Source organism: Eptatretus burgeri, chromosome 7, assembly GCF_056783735.1.
Source record: "Eptatretus burgeri isolate ZD-2024b chromosome 7, Ebu_testis_v1, whole genome shotgun sequence".
In the NCBI taxonomy this organism is placed as follows: domain Eukaryota; kingdom Metazoa; phylum Chordata; class Myxini; order Myxiniformes; family Myxinidae; genus Eptatretus; species Eptatretus burgeri.
This window is the reverse complement of record NC_140967.1, coordinates 5649918-5676474: the sequence shown is the minus strand read 5'-3', so window position 1 is coordinate 5676474 and position 26557 is coordinate 5649918. Positions and strand designations below refer to the sequence as shown.

At 42.1% G+C, this 26557-nt stretch overlaps 1 protein-coding gene and 1 long non-coding RNA gene across 2 annotated transcripts in view; both read left to right on the top strand.

Moving 5' to 3' along the window:
- The window catches only part of LOC147022600 (uncharacterized), a 50958-nt gene extending 50107 nt beyond the window's left edge, over window positions 1-851 (top strand). Inside the window, 1 exon segment of the mRNA XM_085887139.1 lies at window positions 656-851. Coding sequence (XP_085743265.1) covers window positions 656-851 — 196 coding nt within the window.
- LOC147022599 (uncharacterized) overlaps window positions 1-19885 on the top strand; it is a 160851-nt gene extending 140966 nt beyond the window's left edge. The window contains exon 3 of the long non-coding RNA XR_015059676.1: window positions 19756-19885. This is a non-coding gene — a long non-coding RNA (uncharacterized LOC147022599). The remainder of the gene's footprint in view (window positions 1-19755) is intronic.
- Window positions 19886-26557: the final 6672 nt, after the last annotated feature.

The window sequence follows — 26557 nt, the reverse complement described above, 5'->3', positions numbered from 1 at the left end:
GTCCCCTTTGTGCATCAATTAAACTTCACAGGTTACTTAACGTATCCTTGTCCACCATTTAAAGTCAAAGCTGTCCATCCACCACTCATTTCTCAACATTTCATTACTTCAGTGAACCACCTGCACTCAGTTGCACCTTTTCAACTTTCGAGATGGTTTTCCATTGTCCTGTCATGTTGAGCATCGTGTGCACTCAAGACCTCTTTGACTTTCAGCAGTCATGTGTAGCTTTCGGTGGGGGAAAACAGCCGATTGTTATTCACATAATTATGACATTTTTCCACTGTCCATTTGTTCTCCTTCACACTATTGTCAGGATGTGACTTTGTGCTCAAGTTGCTGATATTTTTTTTGTCAAATGAGAGTTCAGGCCTGCTCTTGACTTGATAACCATTTTCCAAATATAATATGTTTAAACAATTCCAAACCGTTGATTTTGGCCAATTCTGGATAACAAGCTCTAAATACAGTCTTACTCATCAGATGAACATGTTGCTAGATAAACACAATTAGCTCATACATATTATATGAAGTCATGTGCTATTGTTTTGCATTCCAAGACAAAATTGATGAGATGATTGCTCTTATAAGGGACAAAGCAAAAACTTCCTGCCTGTTGGCTTGCATTGTGATTCCTCGATCCAAATCCCCACAGGACAGACCTGCTCTTGCCCGGTCGAGCACTGATGCTGCTGGTGGAACTCATTTCCAGGCCCATAAACAAGGCATATATTTCCTGGCAAGTGCACACACCATGTAAGAGCAATAACGACGCCAGCTATGAAGCAAGCCACACGGCTGACTCAGGTCTGGAAAGTAGCCGTGGGAAAGTGAGCACGCTTGGTCCATGATGCGACCGCATGCCTGGCTGCTCTTCCAGCGAGTTTGCATTCTCTACGTTGTTGCCATTCCGTCATGTTCTGGAATTCGCTCCCGTATCCCAAGTCTAGCATGTTGATTGGCCCTAAATGGCCGTCGGCCACTTGCGAGGGATTCCACAGCTTGATCAGCGAGCGGCGTGCAAGTCATTGAAACAGACCTTGATTGGCTAATGCAGTCACGGTGACTGGATTCTAGTTTCATTTTGTTGCAGCTTTTGGTGTTGCGTCGATGAGATTGTGCTACCACTTCTGGATTGAGAAAAACAGCTTTCGTTCACTGAAGGTAGCTTGAATGTCGTCTCAAAGTTCATCTGAGGATGTCTTTGAAGTCGCTGTTCATACTTTGGATATGCACATGCTATAAATCTAGCTCGGCTTTTACTCGGTAAAAGAAACTGCAGACAGCCAGCTGGCCTGGTTAGCATCATCTCTACAAGGTACATTCAATGTTCTTTAATGTAAGTACATCACAGGAATCAGGTGCCTTTATACCACGTTTTCTGATTGATGAAAAGGCCCTCGATTTGTGCCTAGCAGAGATCACATTTACTTCGTTTGAAATCAAACTTTCTCGCAAGAAGTTCTGTGTGCTGGCCAGCCACGGCTTAGGGCATCCCACTAGCCACAAAGCAGCAAGGTCCCAGAAAGGAATCTGAGTGCACTAATGGAAACAACAGTTGCGTTTATAACGTGTGGACCCATAAGCATGTAGGCAGCTACTTAACCATTGCTTATATAACTGTTCAGGATGTTATAGTTAGAGCCATAACTCTGTGGCCACGGCATCACGTTGCCGAGTTTATACACTGGGACAGTAATTCGCCAAACCTCTTAGGCTGAGCTATGGGCCACTCGAGTATATGGTTATCCGAGGCATTTCAGGCCTCTTTGTCTATGCTTACCCAATACATTAGCTCCTGATAATGTGAGGATCAATCAATCATTCAACAGCAATGTGTTTTCAAATGTAACATTGGCTTTCTGAAAGTTCAGTAATATATACAGCATGTACTTTTTCCTTGTAATCTTGCTGTCTCCATCTTATCCTTTGTTTGTGTATATATATATATATATATATATATATATATATATATATATATATATATATATATATATATATATATATATATATATATATATATATATATATATATATATATATATATATATATATATATATATATATATATATATATATATATATATATATATATATGTGTATATATATATATATATATATATATATATATGTGTATATATATATATATATATATATATATGTGTATATATATATATATATATATATATATGTGTATATATATATATATATATATATATATATATGTGTATATATATATATATATATATATATATATATATATATATATATATATATATATATATATATATATATATATATATATATATATATATATATATATATATATATATATATATATATATATATATCTGTCTTGTCTTTTCACATCATCATGTATAAACATTAATTTTACTTGTGTGTGCTTCGGTAGAGGGTTTTGAAAAGTGATGATGATGAGACTTTCACAAACAAAGTAACTCTTATCTGGTAAACCATCATTTGGCCCATCCATCCTGTGCCACTTAACCACTTCACTCGTTGCTGGAGCACAAATCAGTATGGTTCCAACTACTGACAGGTTATGGGAAGCAGAGCCACAGTGCATCTCCACACCAGAAAAGGACGAACGTGATTGTTTATGCATGTGCGTATGTCCTCGCGAAAGTAATTGATGACAAAGGCTGTGAGCAATATAATGAAATGATTGATATGCCAAGACAATGGTATACATGAGATCAGCTGGACAAAGTTTGGACATAAGTTTATGGGTACATTAGGAGATGAGGTGATGTGAGGTGTCAGTTGGCAGCCACACTGAAAGCTAGGAGGGAAGAGCGAGATTGTCCTTACAAATGTTTCTCATAAGGTTTGATCAATACTTCATAAGATTTCATGAGTAATCATACAAGTTATGTAGGGTGGGAATGGTTGGGAAGGGTGTTGTGCAAATTGGGGAAAAGTTGGAGAAACTGCACTGGTGAAAGGAAGTGGAGACTTCTTTTTGATTGAGGAGACCTCAATGACTTTCATGGAAGAGTAAGGTGACGGAGGAGAAAAAAGGCAATGCACCAACAGCAGGTCAGCTGCGAAACAAATAGGGGGAATTGAATGAACAGAAAAGAGGAAAGGGAGGAAATGGCAATTAACTCAAATGAGGTTTATAGGAGTATGTACGTAAAAAAATGGTATTGGCTGAATGGTTAGGGTGGTGGGCTTGGGATCCGAGGATCCTGAGTTCAAATCTTGCTCGGCTGTTGAATTAATACCAGGTGGTTCCGAGGTCAGCAACACGAATACCAGCTTGCTGGTATCCTGTGTCCGAGTGGCGACCCATCCAGGATTGTGCCCGATAGCACCAACGCTCTGCACAGACCCAATGGTTGGATGGTACATAAAACACAAAACGAGGAAAACAGCACATGTGAGAGTACACAACGAGATGCATATATACATTATATAAACAAAAATAATCAAAACTGTTAAACAAGACAATTCTGGAACAGGTATCCTAAGCTTTCATCAATAGCCTCACAGAGCAGAGAAGATCCATCCATTGGGACCAAACTCTGTGCAGAGCATTGGTGCTGCTGAAGCAGTCTCCTTGGCTATTGGGCACAATCCTGGGCAGGTTGCCACTGGAACACAGGATACCAACAATCTGGTACTCATTTTGCCGACCTCAGAAGGATGACAGGTAGCGTCAACCCCACCTGGTATTAATTAAACAGCCAAGGGGGATTTGAACTCAGGATTCTCGGATCCCAAGCCCACCCCCCCTAACCATTAAGCCAACACCAAGCATAGAGAAGATGATGCCTTGCCATGAAGGAATCTGAAACCGGAAGACTTAAAGAAACAAATTATTGAGTCGCTAAACTCATCGAGACGTTTACTTGTGAAGTTTTGTTTGTGCGAGAGATTTAACTGCAGAGAGTGAAAAAGAGAATGACTTAACAAGAGGTGAAAAGGCAATAGACTATTTTGATTTGTCATTGGACAGCAGATATTGGAGTTCTGGCTTTTATCTTTGAGTGTCATTTGAATTTGCCTCTGGGATGTTCATCAACCCAGTTCATGGTGAACCCTCTCTTCTTCATGGGTCACTACTTTGACTACACCAGCTGATCTGCGATTAAATATTAGAATCGACCATTTCTCAGTATGATTTGAATTTACTCGTGAGCCATAAACCAGTGCCTTAAACTCCGGCTATGCAAAACAATCAGAGTCCCAAACTTCATGTATGGCTCTGACACCTGGAGTAGAGATGCCACTATAAATGCCCACATCAATGCTTTGACGGGAAAGCTGTTCGACGAATCCTTCACTTATGATGGTAATGGTGAGACATTCAGCTGAGCACACACACCCAGCCACTCTGCTCGATCAAGTGCAGTTAAGATGGTGTGGACATTCTCTGCCATCATCCTGAAAGCGATGCATCCATCTCTCCTCCCGACACAACCCACAACAGACGGGAAGAGATGCAGTGGGAGACAAAATACACGTTGGAAGGACATCCTCAAGAGACTAATCAAACCTTTAGGCCTGTGCTTAGGAGAGTCAAGAATGACTGCACTTAATCTGGCAGACTGAAGGAGAGTGATAGCTGCTGGATGAGTGTGTGAGTGAGTGATTTACACATTGTCGTGTTATGATACCTCTCTGCCAACCCAAATATGGTACTTTCCCCAAATGGCTAAAATATGATACTTTCCCCTAAATTTCCTGATTCAGCAATCCCTCCCTGTTGCTTTTGCTAAATCGCTATGAGACAAGATTGGACTTTGTGGACAGAACACTGCAGGATATGCCTGGTTCATAAAAACATGTTTTTGGAAAAGTGTGTAAAAGTTTAAGGTTCATGAGACAGTAAAGCATGAATTTATTTCAGTAAAGTGTTGGAATCATGATCACATTTTTAGTCCCCTCCTGGTTTCGAGGGGACTATACAATACAGTAGGTTTGCTTTCTGTCTGTCCGTCCTTCCGTCCCACCTGTGGTTTTTCAGACTTTTTTTCCACCCCCAATACCCTTCAACATATTCAACTGAAACTTGGTACCTGGCTTTATTATGATTAGTTACACACCAATTTTGTGTTTCAGGGCGTTTCTTCAATTTATGCCCTTTTTGGATTTAGAAAATATCACATATTATACATGGGTCAGTTTTCAGCTGCTTTGACTACATCCCACTGCTTTACACCCACTGGCTGGACAGCTGGCCTGACTCCACCCCAATAAAATCATGCACCGCCATTCCATGAAACAGCACAGATCGGCAGGCCTCAGGCCTTAGGCCCGGGTGTTAGTCCATGCCCCAGTGCAATTGGAATGATCCCAGGTATATAACTACCATGTATTGTACATGCACATAAGCAGTACACATGTTTTTGCTTCATGTATGTACATCGTATTATTATTTTTATTGTTTTTTATTATTTTCGGCACCGAACGTGCCATTATGTACCGCCCAAACAATCATTGGCACCGTTAGCGGACATATATTGCAAAGGAATTCTCACTCTTGTATTATTTTTACTTGTATAATTTTTCCAGGACTTTCCCCTCGTTATTTTTGAAGTGTCAATTTCATTTAAATGTCAATTATAATATATGGGAAGCAACACGGTTTGTTCCTGGCAATAGTTGTTTGAACCGTTTAAAATGTTCTCCTCTTTTTGTGTGAATGCTGTTACATGTTCTTCTTCTTTAATCTATGTTTTGCAATGGAGATTGGAGAGGGGGTAATTAATATTGGACTCCCTATATACTCGGAGTAGCGACAACTTGCAATTTGATGCCATTTCATTTCCATCGAGTGTGGCGTGCCAAACCTGTGGCCATATGACTCAAAATGATGTAACAATGCGAAGTTAGGCCTTTGGTGTATTGTGTGTGTGTGTGTGTGTGTGTATTCTGTGTGTGTGTGTGTGTGTGTGTGTGTATTCTGTGTGTGTGTGTGTGTGTGTGTGTGTGTGTGTGTGTGTGTGTGTGTGTGTGTGTGTGTGTATTCTGTGTGTGTGTGTGTGTGTGTGTGTGTGTGTGTGTGTTTGCAGTGTTTCGGTTCGGCTCGACAGGCACTTTTAAACGGCCGTTGCAAGCACGGAATCTCTAATTCAAATCGACTTTCAAACATAATTTTCAGCATTTAGATGAAAGAGTGGAAATTTCAAGATTTCTAACCATAATTGTGTTCCAAAATGAAAATCGGACTCACGGAAATATAGGAACACGAGAACTATCTGTGTATGAGAGGACTCGTGTTTGTACCATTTTATTGTTAATACAAATAGCTAGCGGTGGTCGTGGTTAACACACACACACACACACACACACACACACACACACACACACACACACACACACACACACACACACACACACACACACACACACACACACCTCATTTTACCAATAGATGCAAAAACCTTATATAATTTCTCTTCTTGTCCCAGAACCAACCTCCCCCCCTCTCCCTCTTTCTTCCTCCACAAACATGGTTAGTCGTAACTATCACTTTGAAATTTACTCTGTGCATCGCCAAGCCCCAGATATGACCTTCCCATCAGTGCTAAGGCCTAGGTCACATTTGCTCTACGGCGAGGACACGGTGGCCGTACGCCCTCTGAATTGACAGAAACGTGCGGCGGCCGCAGAGAAACTGAGGTGGCCTCAGGGAGGGCCTACGCCGTTTGGCCATATTTTACAGGCCGTAGGGGCGCCATGGAATTATAGCGCGGAGTTATAACTTTTTATCATTTCTACATTCGCCGTAGCAATTCGACAAGCCAATACAAGCTATGACGTAGATGTGTTCCACGTCGACCATACATAGGGCGTACGGTGGGCTTGCGTTATTCGTGCGGCTCCTGTAAGCTCTTCTCAATGAAAAATGAATTTTCCCAACCCCCAAAAAATTACGGTGGCCGCACTATTTCCACGGTCGCCATACGGTGGCCTTGCGGTCTGTGTGACTACCTGTGGGCAATGCAGGGTCGACGCACGGTTCCCCTACGCCCGCCGTGCACCTATGTCCGGCCTCCGTGGCAGTCTGCGTCGACCGTGCGTCCACCGTGCGCTACTGCTAGAGATCGGAGTATAGGTGTTTGCCTATACAGTGGTGCCCCCAGAATCCAAATTTAATTTGTTCCAGGAGGCTGTTCGGATTGCAAAAAGTTTGGATTCCAAAAATATTTTCCCAATAAGAAATAATGGAGTGAATTAATCCGTTCGTGGACCCAAAGAAAACCCACTTTCAAGACACTTTCAACTGAAATTCCCCATGTTTAAGGTAAAATAAGATGAGTAAATGACCTTCGGTGGCGGTGTATTGAATGTAAACTGGTACAATCACCACATCCAAAGGTCCACACAGGCTCGAGCTCCGGCCTGGGTTCCGATCGCTCGCGCACTCTGCGAGACCGCTGCCCCCAGGGCAGCTCATCAAACATGATGCCCGCAGAACCACAATTACTTTCATCAAACCCATCGGGCTGACGTAATCATGGATATTCCAAATTTCAACTGGTTTTGCTGTGAAATTCAATCCTTGCCCAACAGTCTGACACACCACGTGATCGGATTGCTTTTTTGTGATTAATTAAAACACACGATTATTAAAAAAAACAAACATCACAAATGAAGGTGAAAACACGAGGTAAGGCCTGTCGCATTTGGCTCGGTAGCCGGAGGGTCTACAAAATGTACGGCCACTAGCAATTATAAAGCGGCCGCAGTATTTCCACGGTCACACAATGTAGCAGTCACATGTTTTTATTTTTCGGGGAGCCGCACGGCGTATTTATAAATTGTGGAGACCGAAAACGTGGGGGTCCCGTATGGACTTTGATTTGATGTCGCACGGTGACCTTCGGGCGTTCCTGCGGCGGCCATAGAATTTTCAAGGCAGACGCAAGGTGCCCGCAAGGCGACCGCAGGGGGACCGCAGGGGACCCTAAGCCGAATGTGCGGCCAGACGGATGGTAACGAATGGGTAAATATTTATTTATTTTTTTACCAGTTCTTTTGTTTCGGCTTGTCGAATTTCTACGGCGAACGTAGAAATGAAAAAAAGTTATAACTCCGCGTTATAATTCCACGGCGACCTTACGGCCTGTAAAATATAGCCGAACGGCGTAGGGCCACACTGAGGCCACCTCAGTTTCTCTGCGGCCGCCGCACGTTTCTGTCAATTCAGAGGGCGTACGGCTGCCGTATCCTCGCCGTAGAGCAAATGTGACTGAGGCCTAAAGTATCGATTGACACAAGAGAGATGCTTTCACGAGGACTTCCACCGACGAACTGAATGAAAAAGCGTGAAGATGCGGCTCGAATAGGTGGGGGAGACACGTGAACAAACATGAACGCCACGTTGTGTTCGATTTTTTTAAATGTATTAGGTTTTTAGGGCAAAATTTTCTTGAAAAATTGTTCGGATTCCAACTTGTTCAAACAATGGGGCGTTCTGGGGGCACCACGGTATATTATAGTTATAGTATATTCAGTTATATATATACTGGTATATTTTTATTTCAGTAAAAAAAAGAACTGCTATATATACCCACTCGTTACCGTCCGTCTGGCCGCACGTTCGCCTCAGGGTCCCCCTGCGGTCGCCTTGAGGGCACCTTGCATCTGCCTTGAAAATTCTTTGGCCGCCGCAGCGACGCCCCAAGGTCACCGTGCGACATCAAATCAAAGACCATACGGCACCCCCACGTTTTCGGTCTCCACGATTTCTAAATACGCCGTGCGGCTACCCGAAAAATAAAAACATATGTGACTGCTACATTGTGTGACCGTGGAAATACTGCGGCCGCCGTATAATCGCTTGTGGCCGCAGATTTTGGAGACCCCACGGCCGCCATGGCAAATGTGACCTCGGCCTTAGAAGCACAAATGTTTGGTTAGAATGTGTCCGTGTACGAACCCTCGGCCTTTCACATCGCCATATCATTGGGAGTTTTTGTTGTACGGGCTGTAAGGTGTCATCCTTTTGGATGAGTTGATCAGGAAGTTCTCCAACTGTTTTGTTGTGTTGAGGCACATTCCTTTTTCTCAGGTATGTTTAAAACTACTTTTGGATTCTTTAAAAGTTTTCTTTTAGTCATTTCATTCTACAATCCTTATTGGGCAGGTATGAAATATGTCCAGGTCACCCTGGTTTACTTCGTTACTCGGGGTTTCCACGCATATGCACCGAGCAATCTGGTCGAAAATACATCATTTGGAAAGTGCCGTATTGAGTGTGAAGCGTAATTTGTCAATTTTCCAATCAAGTTGTCTTTCTTTTCACCCAAAAGGAAGCTTTATTTTCAGTTGATCACTTGATGCTTTATTTTCGTTCTTCCAACATGTCATAATAAGCATCTACAATCAGACAAGATTGATTTAACCTTGAAACATATCGCAGAAACCGCGACAAAATGAAGTGTAATGTGCGAGTGAAGGTTCACACTGATGAGTGTCTAATTTGAGGGGTACAAAGCGAGTGAGTTGAAGAAACACTTTCAGGTATTAACAGAATGGAGAAATTTGAAAGAAGTGGAAGAAGGAAAGTGAAAGATGACCAGACAAGATGCACACACCTTTAAGAGAGTGGAGAATTAAAAAAGATAACAACTGTGAGTGAAAAAAAGAGAAAGAGCTCAAGAAGAGTGATTGATTGATTTGTGCTCTGCTCGAAGGCAGGTTCTTGGCTGATTAGCAAGGGTGATCCAGGATGGTTTGCCATTGCTTTCCCAGCAGTAATCAGGGCAGACATCTGTAATTTGGACATGACGCTGCCGATAGCTCGCCTACTCTTAGCAGACACCATGGGATTTTTAACATCCACCAACTAATGATAGCAGGTGGGACACCCGGCTTAACGTCCATTCGAGGGATGGCACAAACATTGATGAAACACCCTGCCTGTGAAACACTGGGTTGACAGTTTATAGCTGGGTCGGGATTCAAACCCAGGATAAATAGCTAAGAGACGACTATATGTACCTCCAGGCCACCCTGCCAGACCTTTGAGAAAATATGGAAAGGGAAAGTTTTTCTTTGCAATTGAACAGAAAAGGAAAGAAGAAACTTAGAAAGAACAAAAGAAGGAATAAAAGGATGCATTGAAATTACGATGAGTCATAAGTGAAGGAGTTATTTTTTTGCAACTCATTTGTTTTTAACATAAGTACTGTACCACTGAAACATGCATGTGCATCAGTACATGTAATCCCTCATTCTCTTGTATCCCCCATTAAATCTCTCATCTTCCATTGTTTCCCTTTTCCCACACTTCATTAATACCCTCCATTAACCTCTTCTCGTTTTCTTCCACTCTTCTGATTCCTCCACTTTTGTCAATCCAATAAACTGTTTTGCTACAAGGTGAGGCTGAAGGCAAATTATTCGGGAATTAACCATGTCATGGATCATGACCTGTTGTTAACCAATGTTAACGACGACACTTCGACCAATTTGTATAAATAATTAAAACAAACTTACGTTACAGACGCACAAGTGAAGCGTTTACTGATAAGCAACTTTTCCAGGATGTTTTTGATGTGATAAGTTAATAATTATCTGTCGATGTTTTGATGATGATTTATATAATTATATCTGTTTACAAGTTACGCTCAACTGCCCACGACAGAGTGGCCACAATGTCTTGTCACCCCTTGTAAAAATTGTGGCATTGCCTTTGTGTGCAGTGTTAATTCGTTTCCTTTTTCCCTTTTTTCAGATTGAGTGAACAGAACCATTACATGGCCCATGGGTGATACAAGCAATTACAGCATTGAACAATGGATTGCGTCAGTGTCTGGGGTCACGAACGTCCACAAACAGGGAAAACAATGGAAGAGGTTCACGTCGAATTCCGGTAACGATTCCGCCAAGAAGTTCCCGATTAAAAATAGAGACACTTCTGCATTTGGAGAATAAACTCTTTCAACTGGCAACATGAATGATATGCCAAGAACTGGAAGGCCATCAACCAGAGGTCAGCAGTGCGAATTGGTTGAAGAATCTGTTGCCAGGTCACCAAAGAAGTCGACCGATAAACGATCTACGGAGCTTAGAATACCGTGTTTGATAATGCAAAAGCACATGAAGGTTGACCTAATATTTCACCCATGTCACACAATTTTTGTTCAAGAGTAATCAGACAATGATTTAAACCACAGACGGGATGCATGTGCTCCTGACATTTGACACAATCCCATAATTTGGAAAAGGTGAGCTTCAGTGATTGTGCCATTTGGTTGGTTTCATGTGCAGCCTGTGGCTGCTGGTTGCATCATTTTCTTGGGGCAAGGCTGTGCTGCTGATGTAATGCCCTCTTTCCAATCCACTGGTACTCATTTCGCCAACCTCAGAAGGATGACAGGCTGAGTCAACCCCACCTGGTGTTAATTCAACAAACGGAAGGGGCTGAAAGGCAAGACCCTAAGATCTTAAGCTAGCCACCTTGACCGTTAAGCAAACACTAGGCTTAATGTGCCATATACCGAAGCTCTCAAGCACTGAACGTTGTGTTCTGGTCCAAGGAGAACCCACATTTTTATGAGGAAGTGGAACATCATCCTCCACATGTCGTGATATGGCCTGGGATGGATAGTAAATTACTATTTGGACCGTATTTCATTGACAATCCATTTAATCAGTACACTTATTTGGGTTTGTGCCACAACTGGAACAGCTTGGTATTAAGGACAATGTGTGGTTCCAGCAGACGGGGCACCGGCACATTACGCAATTGCTGTTAGGAAATACCTTGGTGAGGTTTTCGAGGAACGTTGGATTTGTCGTGGGTCTCCAGTGCTGCCTGCTATACTTGACTAGCCACCTCAAAGCCCAGACCTGTCGACGTGTGATAATTCCCTTTGGGGCTTTGTGGAGAGGTTGTTGCACAGCATCGCTACAAAACCACTGATGACCTTAAACAAGCATTGAGAATTTCCTTTTCCTAGTATCGCCCCACAAATGCTCTGGAAAAGATCCCCCAGAACATGTGGCGCAAAATGATTCTCTGTATAATACCAATGATGGAGCACAACGGACCCACTGGCCACTTAATGCTTGTGCTGTAAAATGTGTAATAGAGTAAAAGAGTACCACACATGTTACTTGTATGTGGTATCACTTGTAGAACCCTTCAGTGTTCCCAGCTAATATGATCAAAGGCAATATCACCATTTTTTTTTTACAAGAGGTGACAAGACATTGTGGCCAAACTGTACAATGTGATGACAGTACCACACATGAACATACACACATTGGACTACAACTTACCTGGTACAGAAACCACTCTGACCGAAGTCGGTTCCATCTTGATGATGAACTTTGTTTTCCCAAATTTTCTTCCTTCCGGCATCTGCAGGGAATCCGTCCATTTTGAAATACTTCTCTGATCAAAACCCTTCTCAGAACGGTTGGCTTGGAAAGCGATAGCAAGCTGCTTGCTGAAGGAACACACCTTACTATATGGTACTAAAGATTCACATGAACATGTAATGTTCTCACCTTTTAAATATTACACAAAAATGTGGGTCAAGTTCATCCTCATTAAATCCTGTTTCATGATTCTTGTAGAATGGAGATCCCCTGGTGACGTCATTGATTGGCCACGTAGAACGACAGCTGATAACTTCCGATTGGCAGAAAGGATTGTCAACAAACATCACTCAAGAAGCTCGGTTGATGCACAGTGATGCAGATCAACTGTATTTGTGTGGATTGGTGGTCATACGTGTAAAGTTTTGCCTTGATCTGTTAAGCCACTTCAGAGAGGAAGATTTAAAAGTTTTTTGAAAAAAATCATATGGCTGCTGAATAATGTGACCGATGACGTCATAATTTTTTTTTTTTTCTGTTGACCATGTTATCCCGAGATGAGCCTAAATTTTTTTCATACTGATCAGTTGTAGCGTTCTACATATGCAATTATGACGTCATAATGAAGGCACCTATGATGCCAAAAAACAAATCACCCTTATTCCCCATAAGGAGTACTTGCCATGTGCCAAAATTCAATTTTTTACTTGGTGTGGTTTCAGGGGTACAGAGTTCCAAAGTTTTTCCATTTTTCCAACATGGCTGCCACACTACGTGACCTTTGACGTCATAATTATAAATATAACTCCACGTGAGTAGTCGCTTCTATGGTGAAAATTTTGTCTCAATTTGACAAGCGGTTGCGGAGAAAAACACGAAAGTTTTGTGAGAACAAACAAACAAACAAACAAATGGACCCAAATGCAATGCCCTCTCCTTCATTGAGGGTAATCATGCGATTTGGATGGACTGTGCTGCCCCACCCCATGTTCAACCCTGATCTTGCACCTTCAGCCTACTCGTACTATCTCTTTAGCCGACTGAAGGAGACATGGCTTGGGCATCACTTTGAAGATGACGATGAAGTGAAGGACACTGTCCAAGATTGACTAAGCAAGTGAGGTAAAGAGTTATTGAGTACAGAAATGTATGCTTTCAATAAACGGTGCCCAAGATTCCCTGATTGGGATGGGGACCTTGTGGAACAAGTACTCAGTGAGGAGGAACTAATTATCAATGCTAGTTTAATAACTTTCAAGATGACATTTAACAAGTTAAATACGAGATTAGTTTCTTACACATTTCTTACATGTGCAGTCATGCTTTACCCATGAATCGCTATCGACCTGAAGTCAAACATCATGAACGTTCCCAAATATGTGGTCGGAAGTATTTTTTTTCTGATCACGAACTCTTTGGAGTCTATACTCTCCAAGAGTCCATATTTCCTCGTTTTCTTTTCTTCTTGGATATACTTTAATTTAGTATCCAGATTATTTTCAACCTCCAGTACCACAGTGCAGTCATTCTTTTCCGGTCTTGCTCTACCTTAAACATGGACTCAGAATTATTGGCACTGGATGATTGTGAGTGCAATGTCAAAGCACTTCCCTAATTATGCATGGTAGTTGCGCGGTGCCCCATTGGAAGTAGTTTCTTGTATCTCTTCCGTCATGTTCTTTCAGTGATCAACGTGCATGCATCTCATTGATCTTAACCAATATTTTCGATTGTCTTCACACATTGTTCTTTGTCTACCTGTTCATTGTACTTTTAACTGCGTTTCAACTATTCTCATATCTGTTGGCTTGTGCTGCAATCCTGGAGGAAACAGCCCCTGATCGGTAAGCCCGTGCACATCCCGACCCGATTAAAAAAAGATTTTAAAAATTGTGGTGATTAAAATATGTTGGGTGACTTGGATTGTTTCAACTTCATCAATAATTGTAAATTATATCACGACTTGTCTTTTTTTAAAAGGAAAACCGAAAAACGTCCGGTATCTTAAAAGACAACAATTGCAGTTAATATGTTAATCATTTCATTTTAACGTAAATAATAAATATACAAGTGAATTATTAAAATCTCCTTTCCCGTTCCACATTGAATGGTTTGTTGCTACATGTGAACAATGTAACACAAGTTGAAGTTACTGACTAGTCTCACGTACATATGTTCAAGTAGGTACAATAGAGAAGTAAATGAGGTAAATTTAGCATAAATTTATTTTTCTTGGGAACAAAGCAAAAAATGTCCACTGTATGAAGTTGACAAATAAACCCTTGAGTTAAACAGCTTTTCAGAACATAGCCTTGTGTCTTCATTCATTGATAGTGTTGTGGTTGAGGAAATTCGCAAACCACCATTCAGGTCCTGTAGGTGAGATATCTCTGTAAGTATATGTGTAGTTAGCCCAAACCCGTTGTATAGAGGGAATAAATGTGATTCATTCAGGCTGCGACCCTTTAAGATAGCCGTTTTTCTGTTCTATCTTTATTTTGAGCCAACCACGTCTCAACCGCCATCACACAACAACCACCAACCGCAAAGCTGCTTCACAACAACAACAACGACAACAGCCACGACCTTTACCTTCACAGCACACCATCCCGCAACCATCGCATCACCGCCATTCCAAGCGTCACCGTGGCCAGGGACCGCCACTTTAGACCCTCCACCACCTTCGCCTCTCCTTCTGCGGCCATTCCCGCACCGCTTGTGGGCACCGAGCGTCAGGCTGTCCTGGACTCGTGCAGGGCGCGCGCCGAGCAGCGGGTGCAAGAAGCGGCCTTTCCGAGGAGAAGTCGGATCAGGAATGATACACGCCCACTTCTGATCCGTCCTATCAGCAAGCGTGGGGCGATTTGGCCCCGCCTCCAGGCGCGTCGGAGTAGAATCGATATATGCAAATTCGAGGATCAGGGGAGGTTCACGCCCACTTTTCCTCCGTCCAATGGGCGAGCGTGGCTCCGCCCCGAGCTCATCCTGATCCGGAAATTTGCATATGGGTTCTCCTGCCGTACTATAAAGCGCCGAGCGCGGGGCGAATTCAGTCAGTTTTTGGGCTCGGGCGAGTTGGAGAGGTGTGGCGGCGGCGGAGTGTGGCAGCAGCAGTCAAGACAGGTCTGGAGGAGAGTCAGTCTGTCGGGGTTCGGAGCCTGTCGGGGAGCTGCAGAGAGGGGAAACCGGGTGCGCGGTTGAGGTCGCAGTGGAGTCGCTCGTCGCGGGACCCAAGCAAGCCAGCTATCTTCTTTCCCCAGAGCATCAACAATTCCCCCCTTTCCCCCCCCCCCGCGCTGAGATAGTGCGGAAAGGGGGCCCTGTTCCCACCCCATTCCAAGCAGTGCCAACGAAACCCGCAGAGGAGCGTGGAGTCGGGGCACCGCCGCCACATTTGCGGCTCATCACAAGACGGGTAGGCTCCACCCGGTCTCGCGCCCACAGCCCCGTCTGTCCCCTTGTCGTTGAGGGTGGCCCTTTTTCTTTTGCTTTTGAGTATATGTGTTGTCGGCGCCGTCTGTAAAGTAAAACTGTGTAAGTGTTGCCGTGTGCTCGTGTAGTCGGTAGTATCTCTGCATTGTTGTGTTTCTTTTGTTGCAATTGCTTTTGGTGCATAATTGTTGTAATTGTATATGTGTGCTTTCCGTTTGCCGCAGAATAAATGTGCCTTATGTTGAACTGTTTTTCCCGTTTCGCTTCGTCTTTTCTTTAATTGAATCTCCATCTTACTTCACGTGAAGGGTTGGTAGTGGGCTTAATCCGCCCGATAATTAATCGGAACCGTCGAGGTTGACGATAACACCGCTCGGTTATCCCGATAGTACGGAACGGGTCGCTTAAAGTGGCCCGAGTCCGGAGTCGACCTGTGGTGAGGTGCGATCGCCCGGTCTACCCTCCGTGTGGGTACTTAGGTAGGTCGAATTTGGCGAACAACCCTATCCCACGCAGGGGGTCGATTGGCACGATCGTGGTGAGGCCGAAAGGCCCACCCGTGACTAGTTCCGGCGTTAGTCCTAGAGGGTCACGACAGAATTGTCCGTCCGGTGGGCGACGTGCCGCGATTCGAGTTACGTGGCCGCTCGCACGCCGGTGGGCGCGAATTCGCAACAATAGTTTGCACTTTAAGGTTTATAAGTAAATGTGGGACTTGACACAAGTTGAACTAATACTACAGTGACTTGAGACTTGTCCTCAAAGACTTGACACTTGATTTGACACTTGACTTGACACTTGAGTTGAGACTTGCCCTCAAAGTCTTGAGACTTGCCCTCAAAGACTTGAGACTTACTTGAGACTTGCCCTCTCAAAGACTTGAGACTTGCCCTCAAAGACATGAGACTTGAGTTGAGACTTGCCCTCAAAGACTTGAGAATTACTTGTGACTTGGCTGAAGTGACTTGTTGACATCTCTCTCTCCAACCCCCTAATCTCAATCTCACTTCTTTATCGATTACACTCTCCCTTTGATAGATGCATATCGTTCTTAAAAGAGTCGCTCTATAAAGTCATCGAGTGTACCTGTCAGGTGTATTAAGTGATTTAGGTTCTGAATACCTGCCTTAAAATGTGGAGGTTATGTATTTGACCTTTTTCCCCCTCCATTATGTTCATTTGTATCTCACGTTTTATCCTTTAAAATTTTACAAGCTCTGTAATGAGTTTTCTACAGTCTGTTATAATAAAAGCTTTTTATTTTTTATTTTTTTTCTGCAATCACAAGGACAATCATGGGAAGGATCACATCATATACATGGAGGATTAGAGGTTCACCTTAACCTTACTTACAAATCCTACATATTTTATATAAATCTTAATGCATTGTTTTGAGTTGACTTACCGTGAGAGCCAGAGCTAAATAGTGGTTCACTGAGCAGAAGCAAAATCCATGTTTATTGTACTTACTTGCTGGCCTTTGTTGAAGATAAATGCCCTGTTTGGACAAGCTATTATTCCATGTTAGCCAGTGATGTTTCTTGCGCTGATCTCGATCAGAATTAGAGACCCATGCCCAAGCATGAGCTAATTTTCTCTTCCCGTTCATAAACATTAGGGCTAGAAAGCATAAGCCGTGTTCAAGTCCATCATCTAAGCCATGGGATGTCAAAGTGCTGTTCATCTAGAATGGTCAGGTACTTCATCCTTCCATGACTACCGACAAATTTTCATTCCAGTAACCCCATCAGCATCTCAATATTTGCCAGAGAGCTTTATGTATTTGAAAAGAGGAATGGTTGGAAAATTAGAATATGATTTAGATTACTGAACTTTATGAAAAACTGGAAAACATCTGAAGAAGGGGAGCTGGCAGGGTGGGAGGAGGCGCTTGGTTGAACTAGAATCTCGGTTATATTTAGTAATCGTAGTGTGAAAAGGCCTGTGTTTCTAAAAAAACATTCCACAATTTGCAAAACCAGAAACCAGAAGGAGGCAGTGAAAAGTGTTCAGTGCAACAGAGGTGGATATAGGATGCTTTGGGAAGGGCAGGAATGTCGAAGGGTGGTGTGTGTGTGGAGTTGGGGTGCGGGTGGGGGGGGGGGGAGGTTGCAGTGGAGTCTGAGGGGTGGTGGTTAGATATAGAGGCCAAGAGTGAAGGCCATTGTGAGCACACACCATGAGAAGCACAGAGACACACACTATGCTTGAGATAACCTCTAGGCCAGGCATCATCGGCTCTATAGTTAGAATTTCCCGTGGTACTGATAGGCAGCTGTGCAGGGTCTCCAGAGCATATCAGGACATGTATTTGTGCTGATGGCAGCAGGAGTGGAAACATAACTTCTTGGCCATTACTTGCACAACAATATGTGAATCCATAACAGATGTCATCATAATGCTGAATGCAATGCCTTATATCCTTCCTAAAAAAAATATTTTATCCCTCAGTTTTGTTTTTCTGCCAAAGGCTAAAACAACCACACCTTTATTGTTATCACTGGATCGTTTATTTTCTTCGAGATAACAGGAGAGTTTATACAGTTTGCATCTAACTAATCTAATCCGATGGGTTTCATTCAAATGCATACTGTACATCCATTCCAATGCTGGATTGGCAAACAGTTCGATCTCTGAGCAGCCAACATAAGATTGAGCCGGCTGGCAACATTGTCCACTTAATACTTATGTGTCCTTGGAATCAGGAAGTATCCCACTGTTAAAATAAAATGAGTTATAAAACACATTTTGAAAAAGGAGATTTGAAGAAACTTTGACCAATGATTATATAATCGATATATCTAATATATATATATATATATATATATATATATATATATATATATATATATATATATATATATATATATATATATATATATATATATATATACACACATACATACACATATATATTCACTGACTCACCAACTCAATCACTGACTGATGTTGAAGATCGGTACTTTCCGGGTGATGGAGAAAGTGAAATTTTGCTTGCCGATGGACATCGAAGCCAGTATACAAGAAAAATTCACAGGATCGTCGAACAACATCCATAAATGAAAATATAAATAAATGAAAAAAACAATGCAGGTGAGTGACCCGAGACAATGGGGAAGCACGGTAATTTTGTGTGCCAACGGACATCGAAGCCGATACACTTAGAAAAAAAATCACAGAACTGTTGGAAAACGTTTGGAAATTAAAATATAAATAAATGAAAATAAATAAATGAAAATAATCAAATGCAGGTGAGTGACACCAGACAATATTGGGAAGCACGGTTCATTATTGCTTACGATGTGTAAGCATACCCCGTTAATGTATATATATATTGTCTCTGTCCAGTTTGCTATATCCTATCTCTCACCACTTCATGCATCTGTCATCAAACATGGTAAACATAATTACCAATATCATATAATTCTACTTGCGGTGCAAAAATTTACTTCTAACTTTTATTCCAATCGGCCCGGTTGAAAGTCGACTTTTGTCAAAGTGTTCACTCGGCCAGATGATGTCATGGTATTTAATGTGGGTGACTCTTCAAACACAACTGTCGGTGGATAGTTGTTATCGTTGTTGTTTTATGTCTCTCCCGTCATATTGAATGCTTTCCCATCTGATCTTCCATCCTTCAATTTATAATGTTTGAGTTGCATTGACCCACAAAAAAGATAACCAGGCTAAAGATTTGTTCAAACCTCAACAAGACAGAATTTGAGATCGGTATAATGTTCACAAAATGATAAAATTAGATGAAACAACCAGCTCAACAAACAAAGTACAGTACTCTGGTATATGCAGGACAGAATCTAATCTGTTATATATCCACTTTCATTCTGAGCTGGGGTAAAGTCATTGTATATAATGCATTTTTATTTCTCTGCATGGCCTTACCTGTCCTTCAATGATTTAATGAATCGCCAACAGTGATCGATGAAATCCAATGACACTTAAAAATGTCAAACTAAACATCAATGACAATGTCCAAGTAATGGTTCCTCTTTGTTACAGAGCAGAGAAAATGTTGGAAACCTGCCTGGACATTTTGAGCTACAACGATCTCCTTAATTGGAGAGTTTCATGAAGGTGACGTCACGATGAGGTAATACAACTCCTCTGCGTCATGTTTTTACCAGCGGCCATCATAATCGTTTCTAGACTTCACCAAAGAATAATTTAGCATCTTGCAGTTGCTGAGATCATTTGCTTGGCAATCTAATTTGTGGAACCACAGGTTATACATAGTGGTGGCCTCACGTGCAGAGTCATACACGTAGTGCCTCTGTCGGACAATCATGGGAAGGTGCAACCACAGTTTCTGACATCACGAGGAACCGAGCCATCATTTTGCGTGTATAAATTACACCATTTGTGCATCTGGCCTTTAATGTTTAAATTGTATTGTTGAAGTCATCGCTCTCTGTGCTTTCCCCCTGGTGTATTGAACCAAAGTTTCTCGCTGCAACATCGAAGCAACAAGCAGCTGGTTTGTATTGACTGCGGTTGCGATGACTACAATGCGTCATTGATAGTGCCATGGCTCGTCAATCTCCATGTAGATCTAGTGATGCTTCGTAAAACGAGAAATGGCACACAGTGTAAGTCTACATTATGAGGCCCAAGTTGTGCTCGTGTTGTTTAACCTTGTACAGAAACTGCCGTTCGTACAAGAGAAACGTGTTGCTCAGTTGCAAGGCATTGGACTTGAAGCAGAGCGAAAGAGTGCAAAGGGTCTTGGGATGTCAGGGAGTGAGAATATGTGGTTCGCTGGTATAAGTGTGTGTGTGTGTGTGTGTGTGTGTGTGTGTGTGTGTGTGTGTGTGTGTGTGTGTGTGTGTGTGTGTGTGTATTCGTGTGCATGCTATTCGTGGGTGTGGACCTTTCATGATGGCTCTGGTCGAAGCAGTGAGTATCCCTCAGGATTACTCTGCAGCTGTCGCCTCGAGCTTAACAGCGCTTAGCCAAAGCTGTCTAAACATGATCATTGCTCTCGATGTTCAGTACATCCAAATATAATTTTTATTAACAGCAGAAATATATTTTCACTTTATTCTACTCGAAACCTAAACGCGCGATGTGACCTCGGTTTTTAAGCACTTGATCTATTTGGATAAATTTAATAATGGATAAAATAGTGATGAGGTCGCTCGAGTGAAAGCCAATCCTTCTGTTGTTACTAACCCCCATTTTATAATATTGCTTTATTGGTGTTGATGTCATTCCTATGCAGCACATGGCTGCAGGTAAAATCATGCCGGTAGTTGTGCCGCTGATGCAGTGCCCCCTGTAGGTTCGAGCAGAAATTTGCAAATTTGTACATGGAGCCAGTGATAACTCGGTGAATCTTTCTGAAGGAGATTGTGGGATCTTCAACATCCACCGACTGATGTCAGCAGATGGGGACGTCCGGTTTAATGTCCATCCTCGAAACGGCACACCCATTGATGCCTCATCCTGTCTGCGGAACATCACGATGACAGTTTATAGCTGGGTCAAGATTCGAACCCAGGCTCGACAGCTTCGAGGTGAACTTGCATACCTCTATACCATCCTGCTTCGAGGTGAGCTTACATACCTCCAGACCATCCTGCTTACCCCCCTTGAAGTAGTATGCTCCCTTTGATGAACATTTTCTCGCCCGAAAGGTTGCATCGTTCTATATAACACAAACATTCTGCCTGGTTTATTCAGAGAAGGATCACACAACCCATTCAGTGATGTCGATCGTTCAGTGTCGCACAACTCCAGGCCAAAACTGAGAAATATGAGAGGTGTATGGGTATATGATAGATAAATTGTGATGATGTGGGGGCAGGAAGCTTGTACAACAGTATGACAGCAGAGTACATACATCCCATCCTCTTTAATATATGCTGAGGGTTTCATCATTCACCTCGTCATTCCAGTCCATTCCATTGGGACCATCCTCTGTGCAGAGCGGCGGTGCTACCTAAGCAGTCTCCTAGGCTATTGGGCACAATCCTGGGCGGGTCGCCACTCCGACACAGGATACCAGCAAGCTGGCACTCATTTTGCCGACCTCGGAAGGATGACAGGCAGAGTCAACCCCACCTGGTATTGATTTAACATCTGAGCGGGATTTGATCCTCGGATCCCAAGCCCATCACCCTAAACCTCGTCATTGTTATGAGATTATTGAAATATTTCAGTGAAAGTTCCACGCAACTTGTGCCGAATGAGAGTTATCGAGAGCTTTCCATGCTAATTGTTCAATGTCATTCTCTGGATGTTGGAAGTATTACCAATGTATGGAAAGATTACCAAAACCATTTGTATTCAGTAAAATGTATTCTGCATCACAATGAAGCCTCACTACAAAATATGATGCAATAACCCCTGGTAGAAATATAGAAATGTTTTATTTCAGGTAAAAAATAAATAGAAGAGGATCATCCTCTGTACGATAACTTTAACGTTCTTAACATAGCAATCTTTCGAGATCCTTTGCTCTCATCCAAAAATTTATTTCACAAAATGTATCTTCAACTTTAATGGGACCTATTGGGACTGAACAGATTTCCTGAGAAAGGCATAGAATATTTATTGAAGCATTTTTGTTTCTAATCCTACAAGATATTGTTAGAAAGGGTTGATGTGTTCAACTTGAGCAGCATTCCATGTGATCGGAGTAACTGGCATGATGCCATGGGCATATAGGTGAAAAGCATGGTTCTGTGCGGAAAGCATCATTCACAGCACTCCTTGGGAGTAATTTGACCCGTACGGCCCAGTTGAGGCCTGGTAGCTGGAACGGCACATACAGTGGCGAATGCTGCATTGTACAAAAGGCAATTGTTTATTGATGGTGAAGCAGCTGGCCCTCCTTTGTGTCACCATGTTTTTAGCGGCTCTCATATGTAATAAAACAAACTTGTAATTGGACGAGTTGAGTTTTTTCAGGCTCTCACGGCCAATCGGTAGAAACTTTTGGAAGTAAAATCCACTGTTTTCCAAATTAATACACTCAGGTTATGGGAGAACTGTACATCCTATTTGTGTGGTGTTTTGCCTCCCACAGGTGCTCGCATTAGCCTGCTGCGGAGGCATCTGTTACCAGGCAACTCCTGTTATTTGACCTGGCTTTTGGTGCTTAACAGTGGAAGTGGCATGCAAGGGTTGTGTATTGTCCTGCATACTCTCACCAAGGACTGCACATGCGAGACAAATTAGGGGAACAATAGCACTTAGGCCCTGGCTGCCATGCTGAATTCTTGTAAGTCTGGGACAGAAAGCAAGTATGGTAAATTGATTGTGCAAATTCTGTGGCAATTAACTTGTATCACATCAACTATGTGCCGCTTACTTTTGGAAGCCACGTGCAGTCAAGATTCCCTTCCCAGTCCATTAGGTTGTAAATGTCCAGTTAAATCAATCGATTGATCAAATGTACTATTCTCGTTGGTACTGTCGAAGTAGTCTCTTGGTCAGGGTTATTCTGGGTCGTTTTCCATTGCCTTCCCAGCAGTCAGTCATGGAAGGAATTTATAACTTGTTCAGGACTCTGGCGATGTTTGACATACTCTTCGTGAAAGGCAGCTGAGGTATCTGTAACATCCACAAACGACAAATGCTGGCAGATGGGTTCTCCGTCTCTACACCTCTCGGCTATCCTTCCAGCCCATGATCCCGACTCGGATGACATCTCCTTTATGGATGTGGAATTGATTGCCAGAACAAGAGATTTCAGAAAAAAATCGGAGGGAACATTCAAAATTCATCAGAAATTGTTTAAGACTACAATGCAATACCTGAGAATCGGGAGATTGTCATCCATATGCGAGGCTTGAATAACATAAAGGAAGTGCAGTTGTGGTTAAAAAAAGAAAAAAAGAGGACTGCGTCTGCATGTGTGCCAGCACATACACTCTGAACCTCCCAAACGTATCCTTCAATCATCTCGAAATACATGATTCAGGAGACACGAATCAATTTCTGATATAAAAATGTCTGTCTTCCTCAAAATCCCACTAATCTTTGCCAATCATTCAATGTGCGTATGGTGTACAGTGTGAAAAACCTCTGTCTGGTTTCTTTTTCTGTCCTTCTTTGCTTGAACTTAATTTTTTTGGAAACATTAGAGTAAGTTCTCCATGAAATCTCTTTTCCGAAACCAGGATGGATGAAGTGGCACCAGAAAGCAATGTATATTGGGGGGGGGGGGGGTCAAGGGCTTGTTGGGGATAAGTGCTTTAAGCAGTCGGTGCTGTGTTTGGCTGGAATGGGGTATGCCAAAAGGTTAACACGAGTTGGGACGTAGTTATATAGATCAAAGAACGTACCAGCTTACTCCCTTGAAAGATAACTTGAGGTCCCTATAATATGCAGGTAAGTGATTATATGGGCATGGCAGTGGTGTTATTGCTGTTTCTAAAATGATGATGCAACACTCTGCCTGCATAGCACCACGACAATAGTTTGTAATCAATTTATATTCCGTCAGGGATTTTAGATAGAATAGACAATATCTGAGCGATTCCGCCATCCCACTTGATTATTATCAAACCCATTATCGAGCTCTTCGTTCAACCTAAGGACGGTTTATCAACGTCGAAGAACTAGCTTGCTTGTCTTGCTCTCCATCATCTCCGATTACCTTTTGTGTCCTCAAGGTCAGCTCTCCTGTCAATGTTTTGTCTTTCCTTTAAAATATACAATGTTGGCCTTCCAAACATTCAATATATCTTGAGGTATTTTCCTTTTAAGGCAAGGTGCCATAAGTACTGCTGACCAATATTTAAAAGGGAGTGGTGAGGCTATTTCTAAACTCCATTTCGAAAGAACCATTATCAGACAAGTCGCACCAGCAAACAACATCGAGCTGTCTCTGTACTCTGAATCCCACAGGAATTCCGAACATTCCGAGTGGTGATCCAAGTGTCCGCATGATTAATGTTATCAAAACTGCTATAATAATACACACACTGTTTTCTTAATTCTCAGATGCAGTGCTTTACCCAGGAAACATGTTTAAAAAATATCATTATCATGGAATAAGAAAATAAAAAGTAAAAGAGCTTCCTTACTTTCTTTGACAAGTCAATCGTACAAGGCCCTGGTGCCACAGGAACGAGCAATTATGTATCCTCGAAATAGGATGTCAACTAAAATTATTTTGGGAACTTGTATAATCACCGATCACTAAGTTTGTGCACTGAAACTTATTTGGCCACATTGTGGTTTTACAATAACTTTAACCTCTTCACTGTACAATCACACTTAAAATTGTGAAAAAGAATTATGATGGTAAGCGTCAGCTTCTTCTTTCTTCTCGTATCACGTGAGTTAGCACATCGCGATGAACTTTCAAATGATTACATCCACTGTTCTACCTATCTGGCAATATATGATAAACAAACACCCATTCACATCTCTCACCTGTGAATGGAGGGAATAACCAATTCACTCTCACCTAATCAACAAAACCCCAATGGTTGGGATTGTATGAGTAAATCGACTCCTCCCATGATCTTCAAAGAGCTTACCTTGCGTAGCCTTTCATGGTTGCTTCATGCAGCCTTCTTTGGTGAGAAGAGCATGGGAGGAGTTTATATGTATGTATATACATATTTTTTTCAAAAAAAGTAATAAAAAGAAAAAATAATATATATATATATATATATATATATATATATATATATATATATATATATATATATATATATATATATATATATATATATATATATATATATATATATATACCTGGTGTTGGCGCAGTGGTTAGGGCAGCGGCTTGGGACAGCTGGGATCCAAAAGGTCCTGAGTTCAAGCCCCGTTGGGCCAATGAATTAATACACCAGGGGGTTGACTCAGCCTGTCATCCTTCCGAGGTCGGTGAAGTGAGTACCAGTGTACTGGGCCGGTGTATACCCCGGTTAAAATAGGTGTACCATATTCCTGTGTCGTAAGAGGCGACCAGGGTTGCGTCAGGAAGAGCATCCGGCGTAAAACATGTGCCAAATCACTATGCGGATCATACGGATGATCCGCTGTGGTGACCCCTAACGGGAGCAGCCGAAAGAAGAAGACTGTATATTTATATATATGTATATATATATATATATATATATATATATATATATATATATATATATATATATATATATATATATATGATACTAGATGACCCGTGAACCCGTTGGGTTCCTGTTGTGACAGCGATTGATTAAAAAATGCATTTAAAAAAAAACAGAAAAAGAAAAAAAGATAGCTCCAGCGAACTATAACCGCTGAGGTTGTTTGCATTGATCAAATACTCCCGAAGAGTACTTGACTGAATCGGGAATTGATTTTTTCAGAATTTTTTTTGTTGTCCGATTTGAATGAAACTTGATACTGCACACCGCAGGCGAATGGTGAGTAAGGTGGCCCTAAAATTTTTGCACTATCATGTACCGTTTTGGCTGTATTTCGGGAACATACACGCAAGATGAAAGTTTTAGTAATATACCAGATGACCCGTGAACCCGTTGGGTTCCGGTTGAGACGGCGGTTGATAAAAAAGGTAACTCCAGTGAACTATACTGCTAAGGTTGTTTGCATTGATCAAATTCTCCCGGAGTACTTGACTGAATCAGGAATTGCTTTTTTAATAATTTTTTTCGTTGCCCGATTTGAATGAAACTTGATACTGCACAACGCAGGCGAATGGTTAGTAAGGTGGCCCTAAAATTTTTGCGCTATCATGTACTGTTTTGGTTGTATTTCGGGAACATACACGCAAGATGAAAGTTTTAGTAATATACCAGACGACCCGTGAACCCGTTGGGTTCCCGTTGAGACGGCGGTTGAT